The following is a 20,887-nucleotide window of genomic DNA, read 5'->3' as shown; positions in this document are numbered from 1 at the left end:
GAGGAAGCTACAGAACAGTATTTTGGCCAATGTTTTATTCCAAATTTTAAATTGTAGTCAGTACAGGAAGTAAGGAGAATATCTGCTCAGGACTTTAGTCCCGATGGGAAAAAAATCCAGTCAAAATGTATTTGAGACAAAGTGCCTTAATAATAGAAATAATGTTAAAATATTAATCATATACTAGTTGCAATAGCTATTCTGCAGCAAAACCAACATGGTAAATGTGGACTATAGCTCACTTTTTCAGACTCATCAGGCAGCTGTAGTCCATGACAGTTTACACCACAAAAAACACACCACAAATCAACAGTTACTCTTCTGGAAAATGTAGTTGTGCTGTTACCCTCCTATATCCAACTCTAGCAGTTGCCAGAGGTTTTTTTAATCAGGAGGCATCCTCCTCTCCTCCCCCACTAACCCTTTCCCTTTGTCCTGTCAGCTGTGCTTCTCAGATTTCACCTCTTCACCTGCCCATGTGCCCGCTTCCCGTTACTTTGCTACACCCGACCCTCGGCAAGGCCGCACCTGTCTGCTCCCGGCCTGGGCCGGGTTGCAGGCTGTGGGTCTCCTCTACACCAGAACCGAGGCCTACAGGTGTACCCTTGGTCCCTCCTCCCAGAATCCCTCCTGCTCTTCCCAAGGGGGCCAGCCCGGCTCCTAGTCTTACCAGGTGCAGCGCCATGGGCAGCAGCAGCAAGAAAAGCCACAGGTAGAGATGGCAGCTGTTGGTGAATTTGCTCTGCTCCGGGTCATGGTACCAGCCTCCGGTGATCGCCGCCCACACTCCCTGCCGGAGCAGCTGTACAACCTGAGACACCATCCCCGCTTGCTGGCTCGCTCGCCGCTCACTCTTCCTGCCGTGGTTTCTGGCTGCTTCCTCTGCGGCTGTTACCGCCGCCGCCGCCGCCGCTGGTGCGAAGATGCTCCTTGGAGCCGGGCGCCTGGACCTCCATGCCGGATGCTAGAAGGAGTTTCCCATCATGCTTCGGGGCACCCCGGCTTTCCCTCCCGAGCCCGCCAGGGATGGCGAGCGAAGGAGGCGCCCTCCTCGGCTCCGCCCACCAACCCTCCTCCCCTTCCCAGGCCCTTCCCAATCGCTCGCTCAGCCGCGTCGGGCCCTTGCCCGCCTGATGCGGAGCCTCTGCGCTTTCCCGGAGCGGCGGCGACCATTTCGTTCTTCTGCGCTCCGGACCTGTTCAGTTCCCAGTGTGGGCCTCAAGAGATCGGTGGCAGGAAGCTCCCAGCATGCCGAATTTTTCGGAACAGGGAGACGCGCCACCCCAGCATTTCGAGGAGAGACCTGCCGCTCCGCTTGAACCGTGCTGGAACTTACTGGCTTCATTCAGCCCGCCCTTTCCCGGGGTGGTTCCCTCCTACCGAATTTCTGGGGTGCAGCCAAAGCGATTCACCCCGCCTTTGCTATCAGAGTCGTTCTCTCTACCGCATACTTGTGCTAATTAATGTAATCTTTTAAACGTCATTTCGAATCAATTTGCCTCTTCTTTCTAGCTGAGGATGGGGAATTGCGGTTTTTTGGGTGTCTGTGGACTGCAATGCCAATAATCCATCAGTATTGGCTGTACAGGCTAAGACTAACAAAAATTGTATGCCTGAAACATCGGGAATGAGCCCGTCCTTGATTTAGAGATACTATATAATATATTATGCATCTGAATATTGCTCTACACCAGGGTTGGGCAACCTCCAGGATTTTGGAGGCTTTAATTATTTGTTTGTTTACATCCCACCTTTCTCCTTAAAAGGGCCCAAGGTGGCTATATTTATCCTGGGCCTTGGAGGTCAACCCCCCCCCCTTCTTGCACTCCCACCTCTTTTTAAAAAAATAATAAATGCCCCTTTGCACTCTCTAATGGCCAAAAGAAAACTCTTTAAAATTTGGGAGGACCTCCAAACATAGCAAACTATACTAGGTGAAAGACATCAAAAGTCTTTTTGAGCTCCCTTTTATAAAAAATCGGATTTGGGGTGCTGTGGAGCAGGATTTTTGACCTTGCTAGCCTTGTCTCTTGGCACCACATGTGGCTCAGCTCTGCTTTGTGCTGAGCAAATCTGCAGTGGCTGCAACATAAGATAGACACTCATGCATTTCAGTTCATACATTGGGAAGTCTCTTCGACTGTGCCAAAGTTTTGAACTGGAATGTACAGGAGACTATGGGGATAGCCAGTGGGAAGGAATAGTGGCAATTGTTATCCAAAATGGTTAAAAGGCCAAATATTTCCCCCACCAACTATTGTATAGTTTCACTAGCAGTGGTGAACAGCTGTTGCTTTCCAGATGTGCTTCGACTTTAACTCCCAGCACCCCTTGTCATTGGCTGCCTGCTTAAGCCCCACAGGAGCTCTACTCCAACATTTGGAGGGCTGCAATAACAGACTCCTGTACTACCTGTGGTGTTCTTGTTAAACTGCAATAAAGGTTAAAGGTAAAGGTTCCCCTTAACATTTAGTCCAGTTGTGTCTGACTCTAGGGCGCAGTGCTCATCCCCATCTCCAAGCCATAGAGCCAGCGTTTGTCCGTAGATAGTTTCTGTGGTCACATGGCCAGCGCAACTAGACACGAAACGCTGTTATCTTCCCACCATGGTGGTACCTATTTATCTACTCGCATTTACGTGCTTTCAAACTGCTAGCTTGGCAGGATAAACTGCAGTACTGCACCCAAAACTCTGCTCATGGCCTGGGTTCAATCCCAGGTAGCCAGCTTGAGATTCACTCAGCATTTCATCTTTCCAAGGTCAGAAAATTGAGTGCCCACCTTGCTGAGGCAGGGCAGGCAGGCACACTATGTGTAGCCTGCATCATTAAGTTGAAAACTGCCCAGAGAGTGCTTTAAGCACTTTGGGATAGAATATAAACAGCACACTTAGCTTTTTTTTTGCTATAAGAAAAATTTAAATGGGACTGCTGTATATTTCTGTTGTTTTTTAATCTGTGTTTAATACTCTGGTAGTTTTACAAAAAATGACATGAATAAAGAAAGAATATTGTGTTTAATTTTTAATATTGTAATGATTTATTGATTTTAGCTTCTAATACTGTTTATTTTTTAATACCGTAAGCTGCCTTGGGTCCTTTTCAGGAGAAAGGTGTTATATAAAAGTTTGAAACAAATTTGCAAAACTAGGCTGAGTTTCATATGTGTGCTTGATCTATGCTTCGATACATAACTTTACTACCAATATTGAAATGGCAATAAAGGGTGAGTCATATTTTCCCTGGTTCTACACTTAATTTTTGAAAATATAGCTTTTTCAGGACACTCTTTTGTACGTTTTGTTAGCTCTTAATTTTCAAAATAATTCTTTTACTTTGTCCTGTCGTAACTGTAAACTGTTCCACCTCTTCACTTTTCTTGTGGTTCTCAGCATTTTTATAAGCCCTACTCTTCAACTGTGGTTTTAATAAAATCCATCCTGTTTTGAAAACATACTCATAACCTACCGAATTTTTCCGCTTATAAGACGCTCCCATTTATAAGATACCAACCCACTTTTATAACCCCAAAATTAAGAAAACTTTGAGTATTCAGCCTCTGGGCTCAGAATGATCGGACATTAGGAGTACCTGTTGCATCTGAACCTACAGCTTCCACCTGCAACAAGGTTTGTACAGCATCAGCTGATATCAGTTCCATAAGTCTCATGACTGGAGGAAGCTAAGTCTCCTGCCTGTAGGAGCTAAGCCTCGTGATTGGAGGTAGTCTGCTTACAGAGGCAAGGTATGTGCCATTTTGTTCTGTTCTCAGCTTACTTCCATGTATAAGACACCCATCAATTTTTAGTGTAATGATTTTACGAAAAAGTAGTGTCTTATACATAGAAAAATATGGCAACTCGCCTACCTCCAAGAGCCTAATATGATAAAGTTTTGTGTGTCTGTGTACTGTTTGCCCTTTTCTTTTGGCTCCCTCCCTATTTCCTCCAGCCCACAGTTTGCCAGACTACCTTCCAGTGAATAAGTTGTGGATTCCTCAAGGTGACAAGTTTAGTGAACAGGAGTTGTTAGGTTTTTTTATTTATTTATGGTGGTTTTTATCCATTCTTCAGCCACTGCCCCCAAAAGGCTTTATAATGGCTGATAAGGATCAATAATACAGTCTTATATGTAGGTTTTCAGTCTGAAATGGTGGTTCCCAGTGGTTTCGTTTATGTAGACAAGTACGTTGAAAACTTTCCTGAACATAATCTCATAAGTAACTCATTATAAGTATTTTTAACATAGCCTGTGGCTGATAGGGGTTAGGTATATACAGTATATTAAAAAGTGTTTAAAATAGTTCTTTCTAGTAATTCAGAAATACCAAATATAGTGCACTCACTATAGGACACTATCAGTCATTGTGACCTTTTCTCTTCATAAGATACACCACACTCCCATGATCCATCACCCATTCTTCTCCCCCTGCATATTAGGGTCTTATTAAATGATCAATCGATCAGTTCAGTTCCCCAGGGACTACCTCTAGTACTCTAGTGGCTAGGAACCACTGATCTTAAAAACGATATCAATGTTTGTAGCAATACACTATGATGATTGCAAAAGTCTATACAAGAAAACAGAAGCTTTCAAAATTCACTGAAATTTTTCATTCACAACTTTCTCTCTCTCAGACACAGATACATTCCAAGATTGAATCTAAATGGTCTTCTGTTTCCAGAGAGGTGTGCTAGTCCATTTCAGCAACAGCAAAAACAAATGTATTGTGGCAAATGTGCCTGAAGAAGTAGATGGTAAGCTATGAAAACTCACATTGAAATAAATGTGTTGAATACTACTGGGGTTTTACTTTAGAGAAAGCAAAATCATGTAAATTATGACAGCAAACTGCAATGATTTATGGCATGTGACCAGCACCTTGTCAATTAGCTGCAATTTTAAATCCTTTGGAGTAAATATGATACTGGCCATTAGTTTTAAAGATACTGTAATAGTTCTGTTTTTGCTTAGTTTTTCTTGTGGCTGAATATGTTTCCTTAGGAATTCAACTAAATCATTATGTCTACATTGAATTAATTTTGTGATATTTCTAGCCAATTCATTGTCCATGGAAAAAAATAATTTGCCTGTTACATGACTTGACATTTAGGAATGTTTATACTGAAGATCATGAGTCAGCTAAATCTTGCCTTCTAATAAATTACAGCCGGGTAGGTGGGGCTCGTCAGCCATGGAAGGCAGCCCATCTAGGAGAAGGAAAACTCCAATTTCAAACCTCCACTGCCTTGTGGCTATATCCACTCATGGAAAAGGCTTCAGGAGTTAACCTCGAGGCAAAATCCGGAGCTGGAGTCCCGACGGCAGCATGTATCATTCTGCCAACTCCTGCAACATTGCTGGAACCAGTTGTATTGGCTCTTGCCTTTCCATTGGATCATTTCAGCAATGTGGAGAGGGGGGATCCGCTGCTTGGGTAACAGTCTATCCTCCACATTACCTTACCCGGGCTTCATGTTCTGGAGAGGACACACCTCGATTCAGAGCATGTTACCATAGTCTCTTGAGACTGAAGGATGCCTATGAATGAAATAAATTACAAGGGAAAGGGAAAGGGAAAAGGAAGGCTAGCATGTGATACTCGCTGCATTGGGGCAGCCCACCTACACTGCTAGTTAGACTGCAATTTAATGCTACAGTCAAATGGAATGACTCATTCTGGATGAGGCAAACAAGGAACAAAATATATTAGGTAATTTGGAAGCCAAGGAACAATTAAGAGTAAACTCATTTTGCTTGGCACTAGGCTACTAATGAATTGACATAACAGCTATAAAAAATGTGTTTCAAATATCTAGCATATAGTCCAAGGCAAATCCCTTGGCAGCTATGACACTAGGAATACCACAATCTCAGATGACTGAATCCTGAAAGTTGAGCCAAATCTTCTGCTTATTTTAGCAGAGTTGCAAGCTTAATTCATCCTACTGAAGCATCCAGCTCCCTACTGACATTTACTCTTGAAGGTGGCCTGGACAAGTCTCTCTTGTGAAATGCAGCTGAAACCAGAAAATTGAAGACCATGTCTCAATGCATAAATGTACCTGGCAGAATATGCAATTTTCTCTGTAGCTGGCTTGATTTCCTGCCAACGTGCACTTATTCACAAATCTGGATTCAAAAGTGAACAAACTGCCAATCAAGGAAGTTTTCCTCAAGACTACTAATATCTGTTTCTTTTATGAAACCGGAAATTCAATGGCTTCCCACCTGGTATCAACTCTAAGAGACAAACTAGCCTCCCAAGTCATTATTTTCTACAAAGAGCTCAGAAATCTTCAATTTAAAATGTAGAAGAAGAAATCAATCTAAGGTAGTCATTCATTTCTGACTTATCTGGGAGTCACCCCTACTGAACAAACGGAGACTAACCTCTAAATAGACACATATATAGGATTGTGTTATCATGGTGTTATCCTGTGACAACAGAATCCTATATATTCTATATCTATTTGGTTGCAATCTTATGCATATTTTCCTTGGAGTAAGCCTTATCAATCAAACACACTGCTTCCCTGTAATTAAAAAGTATAATTGCATAGGATTGTGCTGCAAAATCATTAACATGCATTTATAGGAAAAAAAGGGGCCTCTCTTTAAGCAGCCATTCTAAGTATGTCCAGAGGCTATGAACAGTGATTGTGGAAGGGAGATAAAGGCAGTATAAGATTAAAGCACAGGGTGGTTCTAATTCCTAATCTGCATTCCTGGTTCATTATTCAATTCAGAAAAGCACACAATTGACCAGAGAAGTTGGAGAACCACTCCCCTGCTGGAGGATATCATGCTGGCAAAGGTTGCTTTGCTCTGTTCCAAATCAGACATGAAGCCCAGCAGAAATTGTACCCCATGACGTGCCTTCAAAAGTCCTCTGTCCAAAAATGTTTCTCAAGCAGGGTACCTCATGAGGTCCATGTTCCTCTGCCTCTATATGGCACTGTGTTTAAAAGCTTTGGCCACTCTAGTTCAAATGTCCAGCCGCTCTCCTTCATATAGTATATGTTTTCTCCTAGCATTGTGTCTGACAGAAAAGTCAGCCTTGGTAGAAAGTACCCCAGATCTTTATAGGCTTAACATGTTTATTTCATGAATTCTGATCTGAATGAACTGACAGGTTGGTTTACTTTCTGCTACAGACTGGCTGTGAACTACACAGCCAAAATTATAAAGAGGAGAATCCCATTGTCCTTTGCAAATTAACATACGGTGGCAGATGTTCTGGGGAGTATTAGTGATAGTCTGGCTTTAGTACCCTGTGATCTCTATGGGCCAGGGATCTGACCCCTAGATTTGTTGCAACTGTGTAAATGAGGTTCTGAGGGGTTCAGGTTATATGAAGCTTGAATCTAATACTCCTTAACATTATTGTCTGAGTGCAAGAACTGAGAAGGGCTGTTCATGGTAGGGCCTTTTACTGGTCACCAGAAGTCAGAAGTGACTAGATGGCCCAAAACAACAATACTGTTGTCAGATTCCCCTTTCTGAGGATCTTCTTCCACCTAACAAGCTAAATCCAATGCTAGTCCTTGCAAAGTGGACCAACAGAATTCATTAAACATAATTAGCTTAAAGTCACTTGATTTCAATAGTTCCACTAATTGAACTAATGTTAGATTTAGCCCTATATAGGATTCTGTACTGCTTGAGCCATTAATCAAATTGGAGACTGCAGCCAAGAAATCAGACAAAATTAAAACTTGAAAGGGCACCCGTGACTGAGCTACAAAACATCAAGTGTAAAAATATCTAGCTGGACATCAAATTAAAATGAAGGCTACTGTACTTTGGCGATATCATGGGGATACAAGAACTCAGTGGAAAAGAGAGCAAGAACAGGAAAGGTAAAAAGGAGTTGGAAAAGTGGAAGACCTAACGTGAGATGGATGGAATCAGACTAGAGCAGGGCTGACCATAAACTATTTGGTGGGGGGGCATTCATTCATAGGGTCACTATAAGTTAGAAGCAATGGCATGGAACAACCTTCTAGAGTTGTTAGAATGTGACTAACCAGTATAGCATATCTACACGAGCATAACGCACAAGGATGTTACAGCAGTTACGCTGCACTCACAGGAAGTTAAAAGCACAAGCTATTGTGCATTCCCATATGTCCCTGTCTAAAGGCCCTGATTCCAGCCATGACAGAAGAGACTGGCAAAGCCACTCCCTCCCTACCTTTAGTCCTCCAGGAGCTATTCGGCAGACAGCCATTATTTAGCATACCGGTCTTTGGAAAATCAGCTAGGTTACTCTGCTCCACCTAGTCTGCTGTGCAGGGTGGGAGGAATGTTTCCCCAAGGACATTATGCCTAATGCAGAGATTTGGGTGGAAGTATTCCCCCCCCCCCCCAGTTATTTAATTAAAGGCAAACCCAGTGATGTACAAGAGCGAGAGATTTATCATTACAGAAACACTTGTGGGCTGCAGAGCCATATCGCCACGTACACGAGGAGTTATCCGGAACTGCAAGTACACATAGTCGAGACATGGAGAAGAAACCACGAAGTCCTTAAGTGTAAAACAAAGTGCACGCAGGGGGGAAAAAAACGGGGTGTGGAGAGTGGCCATTCCCAAAAGAGGGGCTGCACGCGGACAGGACAAACTCCTTGGCAAAGAGAAAGAAAGAGAAACAAGAGAGACAGCGAGAGGCCCTGATCCAGATTCCACCTACAGATTCCACCCCACCCCTGGAGGACAGACAAGGGGACCCACGTCTCACGAGTCTGTTCTTTGAAGCACAGCCTTCCCGCTTGCACGTGGGGACTCGTCCCCACCGAGTTTTAACCTCCTTGCCCCCCTCCCCCTCCCCCTCCCCCACCCGTTGCTTCCGCCTTCCAGCGCCCTCGAGGGACGGGCGGGCTGCCTGCCTGCCTGCCTGCCTGCCTGCTCGCTCGCGGTCCCTGGTCCTTTGGAGGGAGGAGAGACAGCCCCCCCCTCCCCGCCGTCGTTCCTCTCCCCCCCCCGCACCTGCCCGAGTTCACTCTTTGACCCGCACCGGGAGCCTGGCCCCTGCGTCACGTGCGCTTCGCGGGCCAATCCGCGCCAGCCAGGCGGTGATCGGGAGCTGCTCTTGGAGGCAGAGGCAGCGGCGGCGGCGGCGGCGAATTACCCCGAAGGAGCTGCTCGTCCGCCCTTCCCTCCGGAGGTGTCGTAGCTACCTGGGGCTACCTGGGGCTGATTGCTTGCGGCTCTCCGTTTCCAGCAGCGACCGCGACCATCCGGAGGGACAGAGGTTGGGTACTTTACCTCCTATTGCTTCCGAGGCTGCCCACCTTCCTTCCCTCCCTCCCTCCCTCCTTGGGGCTTGCCTGGCTCAGGTGCCTGGGGCGCTGCTTCCTTCGCCTCACCTGGCCCTCGTCCTGCTCTCCGGGGCCGCCTCGTCCGGAACTTTCGGGATTCCCGGGCGCTCTCCTCTGACTGCCTCCTAGTCCAGCTTCTGGGCTGTTGGATTGCCCCTCCCTCCTCCCCTTTCTCCTTCAGCTCCTTAGCCAGCCAGCCAGCCGCCGTGCATTGGTCTTCTTAGATATTCTCTCTCCCCCCCCCTCGTTTAAAACAGTTTTCCCGGGCCCTCGTGGCTCCTCGCCTTTCTTTTCCCAGCCCGCCTTAAGCCCCCAGGCCATTTTGCTCCTCTGGATTCCACCAGGCAGAGACTTTGCCACTTCCTGTTTTAGGTGCCCCCCCCCCAGCTCCTCTAGGATCTTTTAGCTTAAGACTCCTGCCCTATCACTCCTTCCCGGCTAGGCTCTGTAACCCTTGCCCAGATCACCCACACGCTGATACCATCCCAGTCCCTTGCCCCCCCCCCCGCCTACCACACTCCAGTTTCCCGCAGTTGTTCATCCAGCCCTTTTGTGCCTTGTTGCCTCAGCCTCCATGACCCTTCTCTTGATCATCCTCTCAGCCAACAGGACTCAGTCCTCTGCCCTTCGCTGTCTACTTCAGTCTCCCAATCTTGTTCACCCAATGCCTCTGCCTCTTTCTTCACTGTCTTGTTTTGTGTCACTTTCTCATTAACTTTATGTCCAGCCGTGATGGATATCCCCAGAGGCTTCCCTGATCGTTCCTGATGTTGAGGCCAGATTTAATGTGGTTAGTGCCATTACCTTGACCATGGCTTTGCTGAGCTCTGAGGGAGTGGTTGAAGGAACTTTGGGAAACACTGGCAGGTCCTGTCCACTTTGGACTGTCCTGTATGACTATGAAGCCACTGGTGAAGATGAGCTGAGTTTGCGAAGAGGAGAAGTAGTTGAAGTTCTCTCAAAAGATGCAGCAGTCTCTGGAGATGATGGCTGGTGGACAGGCAAAATCCACCACCAACTCGGTATCTTCCCAGCCAACTATGTGACTTATCAGCCAGGTCGCTATCAACATTGCCAGTTGGCTTTGTTGGACAAGTCTGGACATCAGGCCGAAAGCCTGACGATGAATGATGGGCCTACAGTAGGTGGCGGAGACCAGGTGGATTCAGTAGCAGAGATTGATTTCCAGCATCTGGAGCTGCAAGAGATCATTGGGGTTGGGGGTTTTGGTAAAGTTTACAGAGCTATATGGAAGGGTGAGGAAGTAGCAGTGAAAGCTGCTCGACAGGATCCAGATGAAGACATCATGGCCACTGCAGAGAGTGTGAGACAGGAGGCAAAGTTGTTTTCCATGTTGAAACATCCCAACATCATTGAACTTCATGGTGTGAGCTTGAAGGAGCCTAACCTCTGCTTAGTGATGGAATTTGCAAGAGGAGGACCCCTCAACAGAGCCCTGTCAGGCGCTTCCTCCACCAGTAGTGGGAGTCACTGGGGCCGTCGCATCCCTCCTCACATACTGGTCAACTGGGCAGTGCAGATAGCTCGTGGAATGCTTTATTTACACGAAGAAGCCATAGTTTCCATCCTTCACAGAGACCTCAAATCAAGCAACAGTAAGTACTTAGAACAGTTTCCAAAACCAAAATGAAATCTTACATTCCTTCCAGGATTAAGTCCTGTTATAATTAACAGCACTGTAAGAAATGTTATTTATAAATATGGAGTGCATTCAGGAAAATTGCCATTGCTATCTATTTGGATATTGTGATAAGCCAGGGAAAGCCATTGTTGTCAATTTGGATGTCATGATAAAAACATGGTTTAAAATATGGTTAATAAATCAACAGCAAACAATGGGTTCAGGTAGTGGTGAGTGACTGTTTAATTAAACCATGACTTGAAAGCTGAGGCAGGTCTGTACGACAGAGTTCAGTAAACTACAGAATGGCTTATTGTAAAATGTGAACATTATAAGTTTTTATAAATGTTCTTAAATATTTTGCATAAGGCTAGGATTTGGCAAAGTCACATCGGAGGTTGAATTTCCTGTGGCTAGTTGCATAAAAGCAACAAGTGTCAAAAGCAAAGCTAACAAGCAAGACTGCTTGTGTTGGGATTTGAATTCCAGTACCATTTCTTTTAATTTCCTTTACCATTCTGAATAGGCTTTTCAGTTATATTATGTTACATTGTAAGAATTATGAGATAATCCAGTTCGGTTTCTTGAAGCTTCTTTTCTGTGATTGCAATATTGCTTCTGCATCCTTAACCGTTTTGATGCTTAGATGTGTTGCATTCTTAGAAGACCTGAGCAGCTTTCCTGTAATTCTTTGTCAAATACAGTTTCATGTGTTGAAACTCTTGATTTTTTTTTAAACTGCTAAATCCATTAACAATATGAAGAATTAAGATTTAGACTAGGGTTGTTTTTTAATGCTATGCCTGATTTGTAGTCGTTGGTCATGTGAAGTAGAAACATTAGTGCCAGCCTTGGATACTCTTTATTAAGATGACCAATGCTATTATAAATAGAAAAGAAAGGAAATAAAGGCTTAAATCAAACATCACACTAATGTCAGTGTCCATTAATGCAACAGGCTTTTTCCTTCTTCTCTCAGCACTGCTACAGGCCTCTGCACTTCCCCCCAAATCCTGCTCTGGAGAGTTCACCAGACCTTCAGGAGCAGGATTTGATGCATCACTTTGAGGGTTTGATGCACCACTTTCTCCCAGTTCAGCTGGCAGAAGCATTCCTTTCAGTGGAATGACCTCTTTTTGGAGCCCAGCATAACCAGTGTAATTTCTGGAGGTGGGGGGGTATCCTTGTTGTTGTAAATGCTGGAAAACTGCCCTCCAAGGCAGCAAGAGAAAGGTTTGTGGGGTTTTTTTTTAACCACAAAGCCTGGTTACTTAGTTGCAGCAATATTTCCTAGTTGATTATATAGTGTCTGTAGCCACTATATGATTATAAGTGAGAAGGGGTTTCCAAGTAACCTCCTTTATAGAAACTATTGGTGAAGGTTGTAATTTCTTTCGTTTTGGAATCTTTATTACAACTGTTATTTACTGATACTGTGGTTCTGCCTCTCCATGCTGTTACCTTCTGGTGTGATCCTGGGAAGAGATATCCTGGGTAAAAAAAATAGCAGCACATCAGTTGCTTGGGGCAGGCTGTGTTTGTATGTGTGGGGGGGCAATATAGTGTATGAGTCACAGCTTCAAGACTTTTGCCCTTAAGACAGAGGCTTAAATGGCAAGTCCCTGTCCTTTGTATGTAGGTGTGGTTTCCTTAGAGATTGAGTTATTTTGGGGAAATTGATGGGTTCAAGATACCTTGTTGCTGTATTTATATAGTAGCTTTATAAAAGTTTAGGGACGTGGTGGCGCTGCGGGTTAAACAGCAGAAGCCTGTGCTGCTGGGTCAGAAAGACCAAGCAGTCGTAAGATCGAATCCACGCGACGGAGTGAGCACCCGTCGCTTGTCCCAGCTCCCGCCAACCTAGTGGTTCGAAAGCATGCAAATTCAAGTAGATAAATAGGGACCACTTCGGTGGGAAGGTAACAGCGTTCTGTGTCTAAGTTGCACTGGCCATGTGACCACGGAAGATTGTCTTCGGACAAAACGCTGGCTCTATGGCTTGGAAACGGGGATGAGCACCGCCCCCTAGAGTCAAACACGACTGGACAAAAATTTGTCAAGGGGAACCTTTACCTTTTACCTTTATAAAAGTTCACTTAAGTTGTTCACTAAAGCCAGACTTTCTCAGCCTAGAAGGTGTCCCCACATTTAAAAAAACAGGAAAGTTTCAAACGAGCGAATCTAAATCTTCACTTTAAAGAAAAACAAGACTGTGGTCTAAGCTGCATTGCCCCCCAAAAGTAAGGGGATCAAACCAGAGCTCAGTATGTGCACATTTATGTGTCTCTTCTTGTACCTCAACAGCATGTGAAGAGGAGCTAGTGGAGGGGAGAATGCTTCATGATTGCTTTTTCATTCCTCGTCCTTTAGCAGGGTTCTAGCCATTGTGTTCAATGGGCTTACTACTAGTAAAGTGCAGGTTCTTTTCTCTTTAGGGACTCAAAGAATAGAGTTCACTTTTCGTATTGACTTGGTTAGAAATTAAAGTGCATTAAAGTACCTGAGCTGTTGTCCAAATGTCCTTATTTTGGGGATTTTAACCGTAACATTTTCCTTTAAATCAAACATTTTATTTTCCTATTTTGGGAATCATATTTCAGAAAGGGTGTTGTTTCCCCCTGCTCTCTTGCTTAGATGATGCTACCCTATTTACTTTATTACGGTGGTAATCTACAGTCAAGCTCTTTCATTTTAAGGTCACTGGTTTTACTAACATTTAGTAGCAAATTCATTTAGCAAATATAGCAACCATACATTTAGCATCCATTTTTCACAGTGCAGTAGTGAACCCCATGGCTGAACCTAATTTGTCACATCATAAGTTACACACATTTTGGAATCTAACAATGTAGGCCTTTTCTACAACTGACTGAAAACTTACATGATGGGGAAGGCAGCCTGTGAGATCTGCCATTCTATCTATTCATGGCTGCTTTCCCACATTACTCTTTATGGAGTTTAGTACAAAGCAAAAGTATTAAAGACTGACATATACAAAATTTCACAGGGATTTTGCACAATGATTTTCTGTTGTTACTCCTCAGTTCAACAGCAGAGATTGCCAGCTTCAGGTATTAGAATACTTGTGCATAGCATGCAAAATTTTTGTCTCTCAGTCTGTTCTTCATCTGGAAATGCTTGATTTTTATAGACATTAAGTGCTAAGCAGGAGAAAATAACTGAGTAAAGAAAGGGAAATATAAAATGAAGTTCTGGGAACCAAGAGGGATCAGACCAGAAACAACTATTCTGTATTTATAGATCCAGACTTAGCAATGCATAGAGTAGACCTAAAATCAATGGGATATATTAGTAACTACTAAATTAAGTCTCATGTATTTAAATGTTCTACTCAACATACAGTATGTCTAAATCTGAATCCAACCCCTTATGTATGGCTTGCCCATCAAAGATTTGTTTGTATCTTCTTTGCTGTTGTATCTTTGCTATCAGAAGGGAGAAATAATTAATTGCATGTCTTACTAATTATTCTTCAGACACTTCAACATCAGACACAAGGACTTCTATGGAAGAACTTTCCTTACACTATTTGAAACCTCTTTGAAAAGCAATGGGGGAAATTTTATCTCAATTTTAGGAGAATAAATAATAATAATCATATGCTGTCAAGTCAGTTCTGACTGAGGGGGGCACTTTTCAAGGTTTTCTGGATAGAGAATACTCAATAGTGGTTTCCCATTCCATTCTCCTGGGGCCGGTGGTGCAGCTTGCCCAAGGCCACACAGGCTGGTTGTACTTTCAAGAGGCACAATGGGGAATCAGACTCAACTGGTGGCTCCATAGCCAGATATCTAAACCACTGAGCTATCCCACCAGCTTTTTTTTTTAACTGGCATTTTAGTCACTTGACATTACATATAATGTACTATCACATGGTCACATAAGGATAAGTTTAATTTGGGAGAGGGGGACATGGGGACTGTGTTTTAGTGTTGTTTAAACCCAGCTCTGACATAAAAGTATTAAGAGGAGAAAGAGAGGGGAAATGGAGCAAGGGGCATATATAAAGAGAATAAGTCTGTGCTGCACTATGCACATATACCATTTTCCTACTTTTCCATGGAAAAATGCACCTTCTTAGACATGCACACAAATCCATATGCATAGGCATGCAATGTGCAGGTTTTCCTTTTACTTGCTTGGTCAGTACATACAACATCAGAGTAAAATGAATTACTAAAAATGGAAAAGAGGAAAACACTTCTGTGCTGATCTCTTTGTGGTTTTATATAGTGCAGTTCTTTGCTATGCCCCATGAATGGAAATGAAAGGTATCCAAATGTAAAATCTGACTGAAAGTACTGAGATCTGGGAAACATGAAAGAGACCACAAGAGAAGTGGATGATTCCTCTGAGTACATACATAGCATTATTGGATTGACTTGTCAGCAAAAATCGGGCACAGAAAAAAGTATATAAAATGTGTTTGCAGAGGCAAATTCTCCCATTGTAAGCTGAAACAGTTAATTGTAATCATGTGCCCTCAAGTCAATCCTGACTTATGGTGACTCTTTTTAGAGTTTTCCAGGTAGAGAAGACTCAGAAGTGGTTTCCCATTCTTTTCTTCTGGGGGCACCCTGGGACTTTGCAGATTGCTCAAGGTCACAAAGGCTGGTTCTTCTCCCTGGAGGCACAGTGGGGAATCAAACTTACTAGCCTCTGGCAGTGCTTTAGATGCCCAAACCACTGAGCAAATAAAATAAATAACATTCCAGCCTTTGATTTCAGTTCAACTCTCTGCCATGCCAGAATGCTCAACATTTGATATCGAGGGTTTGTGCAACATACGAAAGCGTACCCCTCATACTCCACTCCTTCATTGTGTTTGCATTTTAGCTATCACACAATAACTTTTTAAAGTGGGTTTCAACAGTAATGAATGTCATTTCCCTTACACACATACCTGGTTAGAATAGCCTTGCTGTTTGGAGGATAGTTTGGCTTTGCTGCCCATTGGCTTTTTATAGTAGTAAACAAAATCTGAGGAGGCCGATTGAAGATTCTGCAGAGAAGAACAATCAATTAAAACAAGCATTGACAAACTGGCAAGCCATTGGTTTGGGTGGAGGGTGTTGACAGTGAGCCCCAAACAAATTCAGCACAGTTATTTACACTGTGGTGTGAGCGTGCAGTTGGTTATATTGCTGACCTAGCAAGCAATCCCAAATTACTGTGAAGAGTGTGTAGCCATGTTTCATTTTGTTCTGGTAACAGCAGTGGATTTATTGTGTTGTGAAAAATCACACATTCCCAGGCAGAGAAAATTGAAGTGTCAGGTGGTCAGAACATGAAATTCCCATGCCAGAAGAAGTCTCGGTGTAATAAGAAAAGAAAAAGAATATTTTTGATAATTTTCAAAATGCACATCATATAATAATAGATGGTGTGGTTTTGATCCTTGAACATTTTGTTGATGTTGCATAAAGATGGAGGAGTATTTTTGTCAATGTTACCTGCTGATACTTAAGTAGCAACACTTCCCATATATTTGCAGTAACATAATTATTATTTTAATTTAGAGCACAAATGCCAAACTGAAAACTTAAAAAGTGGGTACCTTCAAGTATAAAACCTTTTTTATACTAAACCAGTCTTTTTTTTAAAAAAGGGGGGGCAACTACCCACTATTATTTATTTCTTAAAAGTATTCTCTCAAGGGATAGGATTTCTCCATTCCCCCAATAGTAAAAACTATGCTCAGGATAGCTTATGTCATGGAAATGGCAAAGCAGCAGTATATCTTAAATTGTATTAGCTGAAATCCTGTCATATAATTATACGAATGGAGTAAAATTGCTGTTAAGAAATCTCCAATTATCTGTTGCATACAGAGCCATACAACTCAACATTCAATAGATAATACCTATGGATAGTCTTGAACTTACAGCAATTCATATCTAAAGGTTATGCCATTTGTGTAATTGCACAACAGGATTTCACCCAATGAGTAACAGTAAAAGACTAGTGCAGCTGATCTAAGCCAACTAAAAATAGTGTGAATTTTTACTAAAAGCAGCCTTAATCAGGAGCTATCTAAAAGACTGGGAGTATGTAGAGAATAGTTCCCCTCCCATGTCCATAGTCCAGGTGTAGGGAACTTGTGACTCTTCAGATGTTGTTGAGGTTTGGCAGCTCCACCATTGGCTATACTAGAAAGGATTGGTAAGAGCTACACCTGAAGGGCCACACTTTTCCCATCCCTACCTTAGTCTTTCTGTTCTCCTATTTCTAGCCTAACAGTCAGATGTGTTGCTGCAGCCTTGGGCCTGGCTGACTTTTCAGAGAAAGAGAATGGAGAGAAAAAAAAGAGCAAATACGGGAATGTCTGAATGTCAGGTCTATCTATGGATGGGGTGGAGTGGAGGCAGGGTTAGCATTTATGTGATAAGAAGGAAATGAGTGGGAGACAGCTAGTTGCAAACTGTATCTGGGGAACTTTTACAGAGATTTTCCTCACATACGGGATCAATTTAATAGGCTCACTAGGATAACTTGGAAAAGTTAGTTTTTGGAAGTTAACTTCTAGAACCTCCCCAGTAGGTCTGCTGGCCATGCTGGCTGGAGGATTCTGACAGCTGAAGTCCAAGAAGTCACTTTTCCAAGCTCTGCTTAGTATGACCTATTAGCAAATATTGTTGCTTACTACTGCCTTAGTAACTGGCTATTTTGCATTCCGGCGTTAGGTCATATGATTAATAAACATGCCAGTATTCTGTAAATGATAATAAATGTATTTGTGGTGTTAAGAGTTTCTACAAGAGATTGTTCTGGTCATTAGTAGTACAGAGAGTGCTCTGCAGGAAGCTGTTTTGATTTTAACCATCTAAGTATGCAAAATGTCCAGGCTATCCTGAACTTCCTTGTAATCTGCAAGGGACTAAAACGGAACATGCAGTCATTGTCTTGTCTTGAAATCAACTATGTTTGCTGAGGTCTGATGGCCTGTGCAGAGTTATATAAAATTAAGACAGATGTGGCATATCTCTGCCACCCCACCCTATAATATATGCATAAAGCCTGTTTGATTGCTGAGCTTTATGCTGGTAGTATTTCTGCACCGCATGGGGCCACTTGGTGATGCAATAGATAGAAGATGCATGAAAATATATAAACAATTTCCCTTGAGTATTGTACTGCTTTCAGAAATTAAGCAGATCTTTTTTTGTTAGCTCTGGCAGTGTCTCTGATGGCAAGTGAAGTTTATAGGGGTTTTTGTTTTGTTTTGTTTTTGTTTTTTTGGTTGGTGTGAAATTATTGGTCAGGAATCGTTTCTGATGAACTAGCACACACATATTATATTGAAAAATTCCATCCTGGACCTTTGACATTTGCAAGGCTTGGGGGTTGGGGGCAGGGGAATAAATTTCCATCTTCCAATGTTTTCCTTTTTCACATATGTAAAAACCCTAAATAGGTTTAGGCACTTCCCATGGTGTTTTCCGGATCTGCATAAGAAATTAAAAATTGTCATGCTGGTTCAGGCTGGAGGTTTTTCTAATCCAGTATATGTTCTCAGCATCACTCAGATGTCTTAGGAAGATAAAAATGATGATGAGGGAAGCCATCTCCTGCTTGCCCTAGTCTCCAGTAAGCAGAAGTATGCTGTCTGAACAGGGAGGTTCTGCATCAGCTATCACTGCTGATAGAATTTTCCTCCATTCATTTGCCTGATCTGTTTTAGTTTCTAAAAGTAAAACTGGTTTAATCTATGACACAGCATGAATTTAAGATAGTAACTATACAATCCAGATAAAATGGGTTAGATTCAGCCTTTGTGGGTGGAAGAAGTGGGAGGCAAATCTTGCTGATTTCTCTGTAGCCCTGTTCACTTCCTTCCTAAAATGATGTGCCCAGAACTAATGGATCATTATTTTTGTTCCTTGTTGCATAGCTCTTGCTTGGGCCAGTACCATTCATGGAATTGTGCTTGTTCTCAAAGCCTCCCTGCCATATACCCAAGTGCTGCTATCCCCAGTGTTGCAGGCATTCAGACTCTGTGCCTGTTCACCTATCTGCCATGAAAAGATTGCACCAATTGTGCCCGGTGTCTGAATATTTCCAGCAAAAAATGGCAAAGGGTCATACAAAATTGAGTTTTAGTCATTTTTTTCAATATTTAAGATGGCACAAGATTTCAAGTTTCTATGTGCATAAGGTAAATAAGTGTGCATTAAATGACAGTGTAGTGGTTATGAATTTGAGGTGTTGGGTAGGTAGAAAAGATCCAGTCCAACCTGCCTAAATATATTTTGCTGTGCTGGTGTTTGCCATGAAGCTACCAAGGGATGTGAAGCATTAGTAGCATATGGATGCTACATTATACAGTTTCGGATGGTTTGTTGCATCTTACTCATTTATCCATTCCGGACTTTTGTGTTTCTGTATAATTTATTCATTTAAAATATTTTTACCCCACCTTTCTCCTAAAAAAGATCCAAGTTGGTTTAACAGTAAGTAACCTTAAGATCTTTTTGGATCTTTTTGGATCTTAAGAAAAAGGGACGTGGTGGCGCTGTGGGCTAAACCGCAGAAGCCTGTGCTGCAGGGTCAGAAGACCAAGCAGTCGTAAGATCGAATCCACGCGACGGAGTGAGCTCCCGTCGCTTGTCCCAGCTCCCGCCAACCTAGCAGTTCGAAAGCATGTAAATGCAAGTAGATAAATAGGGACCACCTCGGTGGGAAGGTGTCTAAGTCGCACTGGCCATGTGACCACGGAAGATCGTCTTCGGACAAAAACGCTGGCTCTATGCCTTGGAAACGGGGATGAGCACCGCTCCCTAGAGTCGAACACGACTGGACAAAAATTGTCAAGGGGAACCTTTGCCTTTACCTTTAACCTTAAGATACGTTTTCGCCATACATTGGTGAAATTGGGGGGCTTTTGTGCTGTCAGTTGCACAAAACATAAGAATTTGGCCAGAAATCTATTCCCATTTTATCTAATGTAAGAAAAACCAAGTAAGTCTTGGCAGCAAATTGCTGCTCGTTAGATGAGCAGCAATTTGCTGCAAGGTGGGTTTGATTTAAATCAAATTTATTTAAATCACAAATCATGATTTAAATTAAAAAATCAAATGTTTTTGAGGATTTAAATTGTAAAAATCATTTTTAAAAATTTTAATTGTGAGTTAAATCCATTTAATTTTAAAATAATCATTGATTTTTATCCACCCTGTCAAATCTTACTCAGTTTTCCTTATGTTTGTGTAAATCAGATATAAGATTCTGGCTGATGTATTTTAAAACACACACAAAAAAACCCGTCCCATTGGCGATTTGTTAGTTTGCTGGTTTGTTTGGCTGTAGGAAATGGCAAGAGTGTTTTAAGATTTAGACATTTATTAAAATGTATGCAGCATGTTACTTTCCCCCGTGATAAAAGGATTGCTAGTTTTACTGCCAGTAAACTAACAATGTTAATCTGAATCAAAGGCTTCTTTGTATACTGTCTATCTCATTTTAAAATGAACTTATGTTACTACTTGTGAATGGAGCTGTCCTTGAAAAGTAATAAAGTAGTAACACAAAGGTGCCAAGTTTCTGTTGATTATACCTCAGAGAATAAAAGCATACAGAGTTTATATTTAGAGTTGTATGAAATGTGTGAAAAATTTTAAAAGTGACCTTTAAGAGAAGTTGATCTAAACATTTTCCCAGACCACTAAAAAAAGAAGAAAAATCAACTTTAGAAATTACTGCAAATTGGAATCCATTCTATTACTATCTTGAAGGGTAGCAAAGTAGTGTATTATTATACAATACTTTAATATCATGTATGCCCTACCATCGGTAATTTCAGAGCACAGAAGTAATGAATTACAAATACTTCTTGCATTTTGGGTAGAGGGGGTTGGAAATATGGATATAAATGTCACATTGCAAAAGTACAAGAATAAGGGAAAG

The 20,887-nt window shown here is 42.5% G+C and overlaps 2 protein-coding genes across 5 annotated transcripts in view; one reads left to right on the top strand and one right to left on the bottom strand.

Annotated features, from left to right (window-relative positions):
• The window catches only part of PCNX2 (pecanex 2), a 139,670-nt gene extending 130,194 nt beyond the window's left edge, over positions 1 to 9,476 (bottom strand). For 2 of the 3 annotated variants that reach the window (XM_020786815.3, XM_078383152.1), the window contains exon 1: positions 671 to 8,806. In XM_020786815.3, the coding sequence (XP_020642474.3) occupies positions 671 to 823 (153 nt within the window). In that variant the 5' untranslated portion in view covers positions 824 to 8,806. Of the gene's footprint in view, positions 1 to 670; positions 8,807 to 9,369 lie in introns of those variants that run through there. The other variant, XM_078383151.1, reaches the window with a different exon arrangement.
• A 656-nt stretch (positions 9,477 to 10,132) lies between these two features.
• MAP3K21 (mitogen-activated protein kinase kinase kinase 21) overlaps positions 10,133 to 20,887 on the top strand; it is a 54,877-nt gene continuing 44,122 nt past the window's right edge. For both annotated transcript variants that reach the window (XM_020786852.3, XM_020786833.3), the window contains exon 1: positions 10,133 to 10,937. In XM_020786852.3, the coding sequence (XP_020642511.2) occupies positions 10,133 to 10,937 (805 nt within the window). The remainder of the gene's footprint in view (positions 10,938 to 20,887) is intronic.

This window comes from Pogona vitticeps, chromosome 1, assembly GCF_051106095.1.
Source record: "Pogona vitticeps strain Pit_001003342236 chromosome 1, PviZW2.1, whole genome shotgun sequence".
In the NCBI taxonomy this organism is placed as follows: Eukaryota; Metazoa; Chordata; class Lepidosauria; order Squamata; family Agamidae; genus Pogona; species Pogona vitticeps.
The sequence above is the reverse complement of the archived record's forward strand: the minus strand, read 5'-3'. Positions and strand labels throughout refer to the sequence as shown.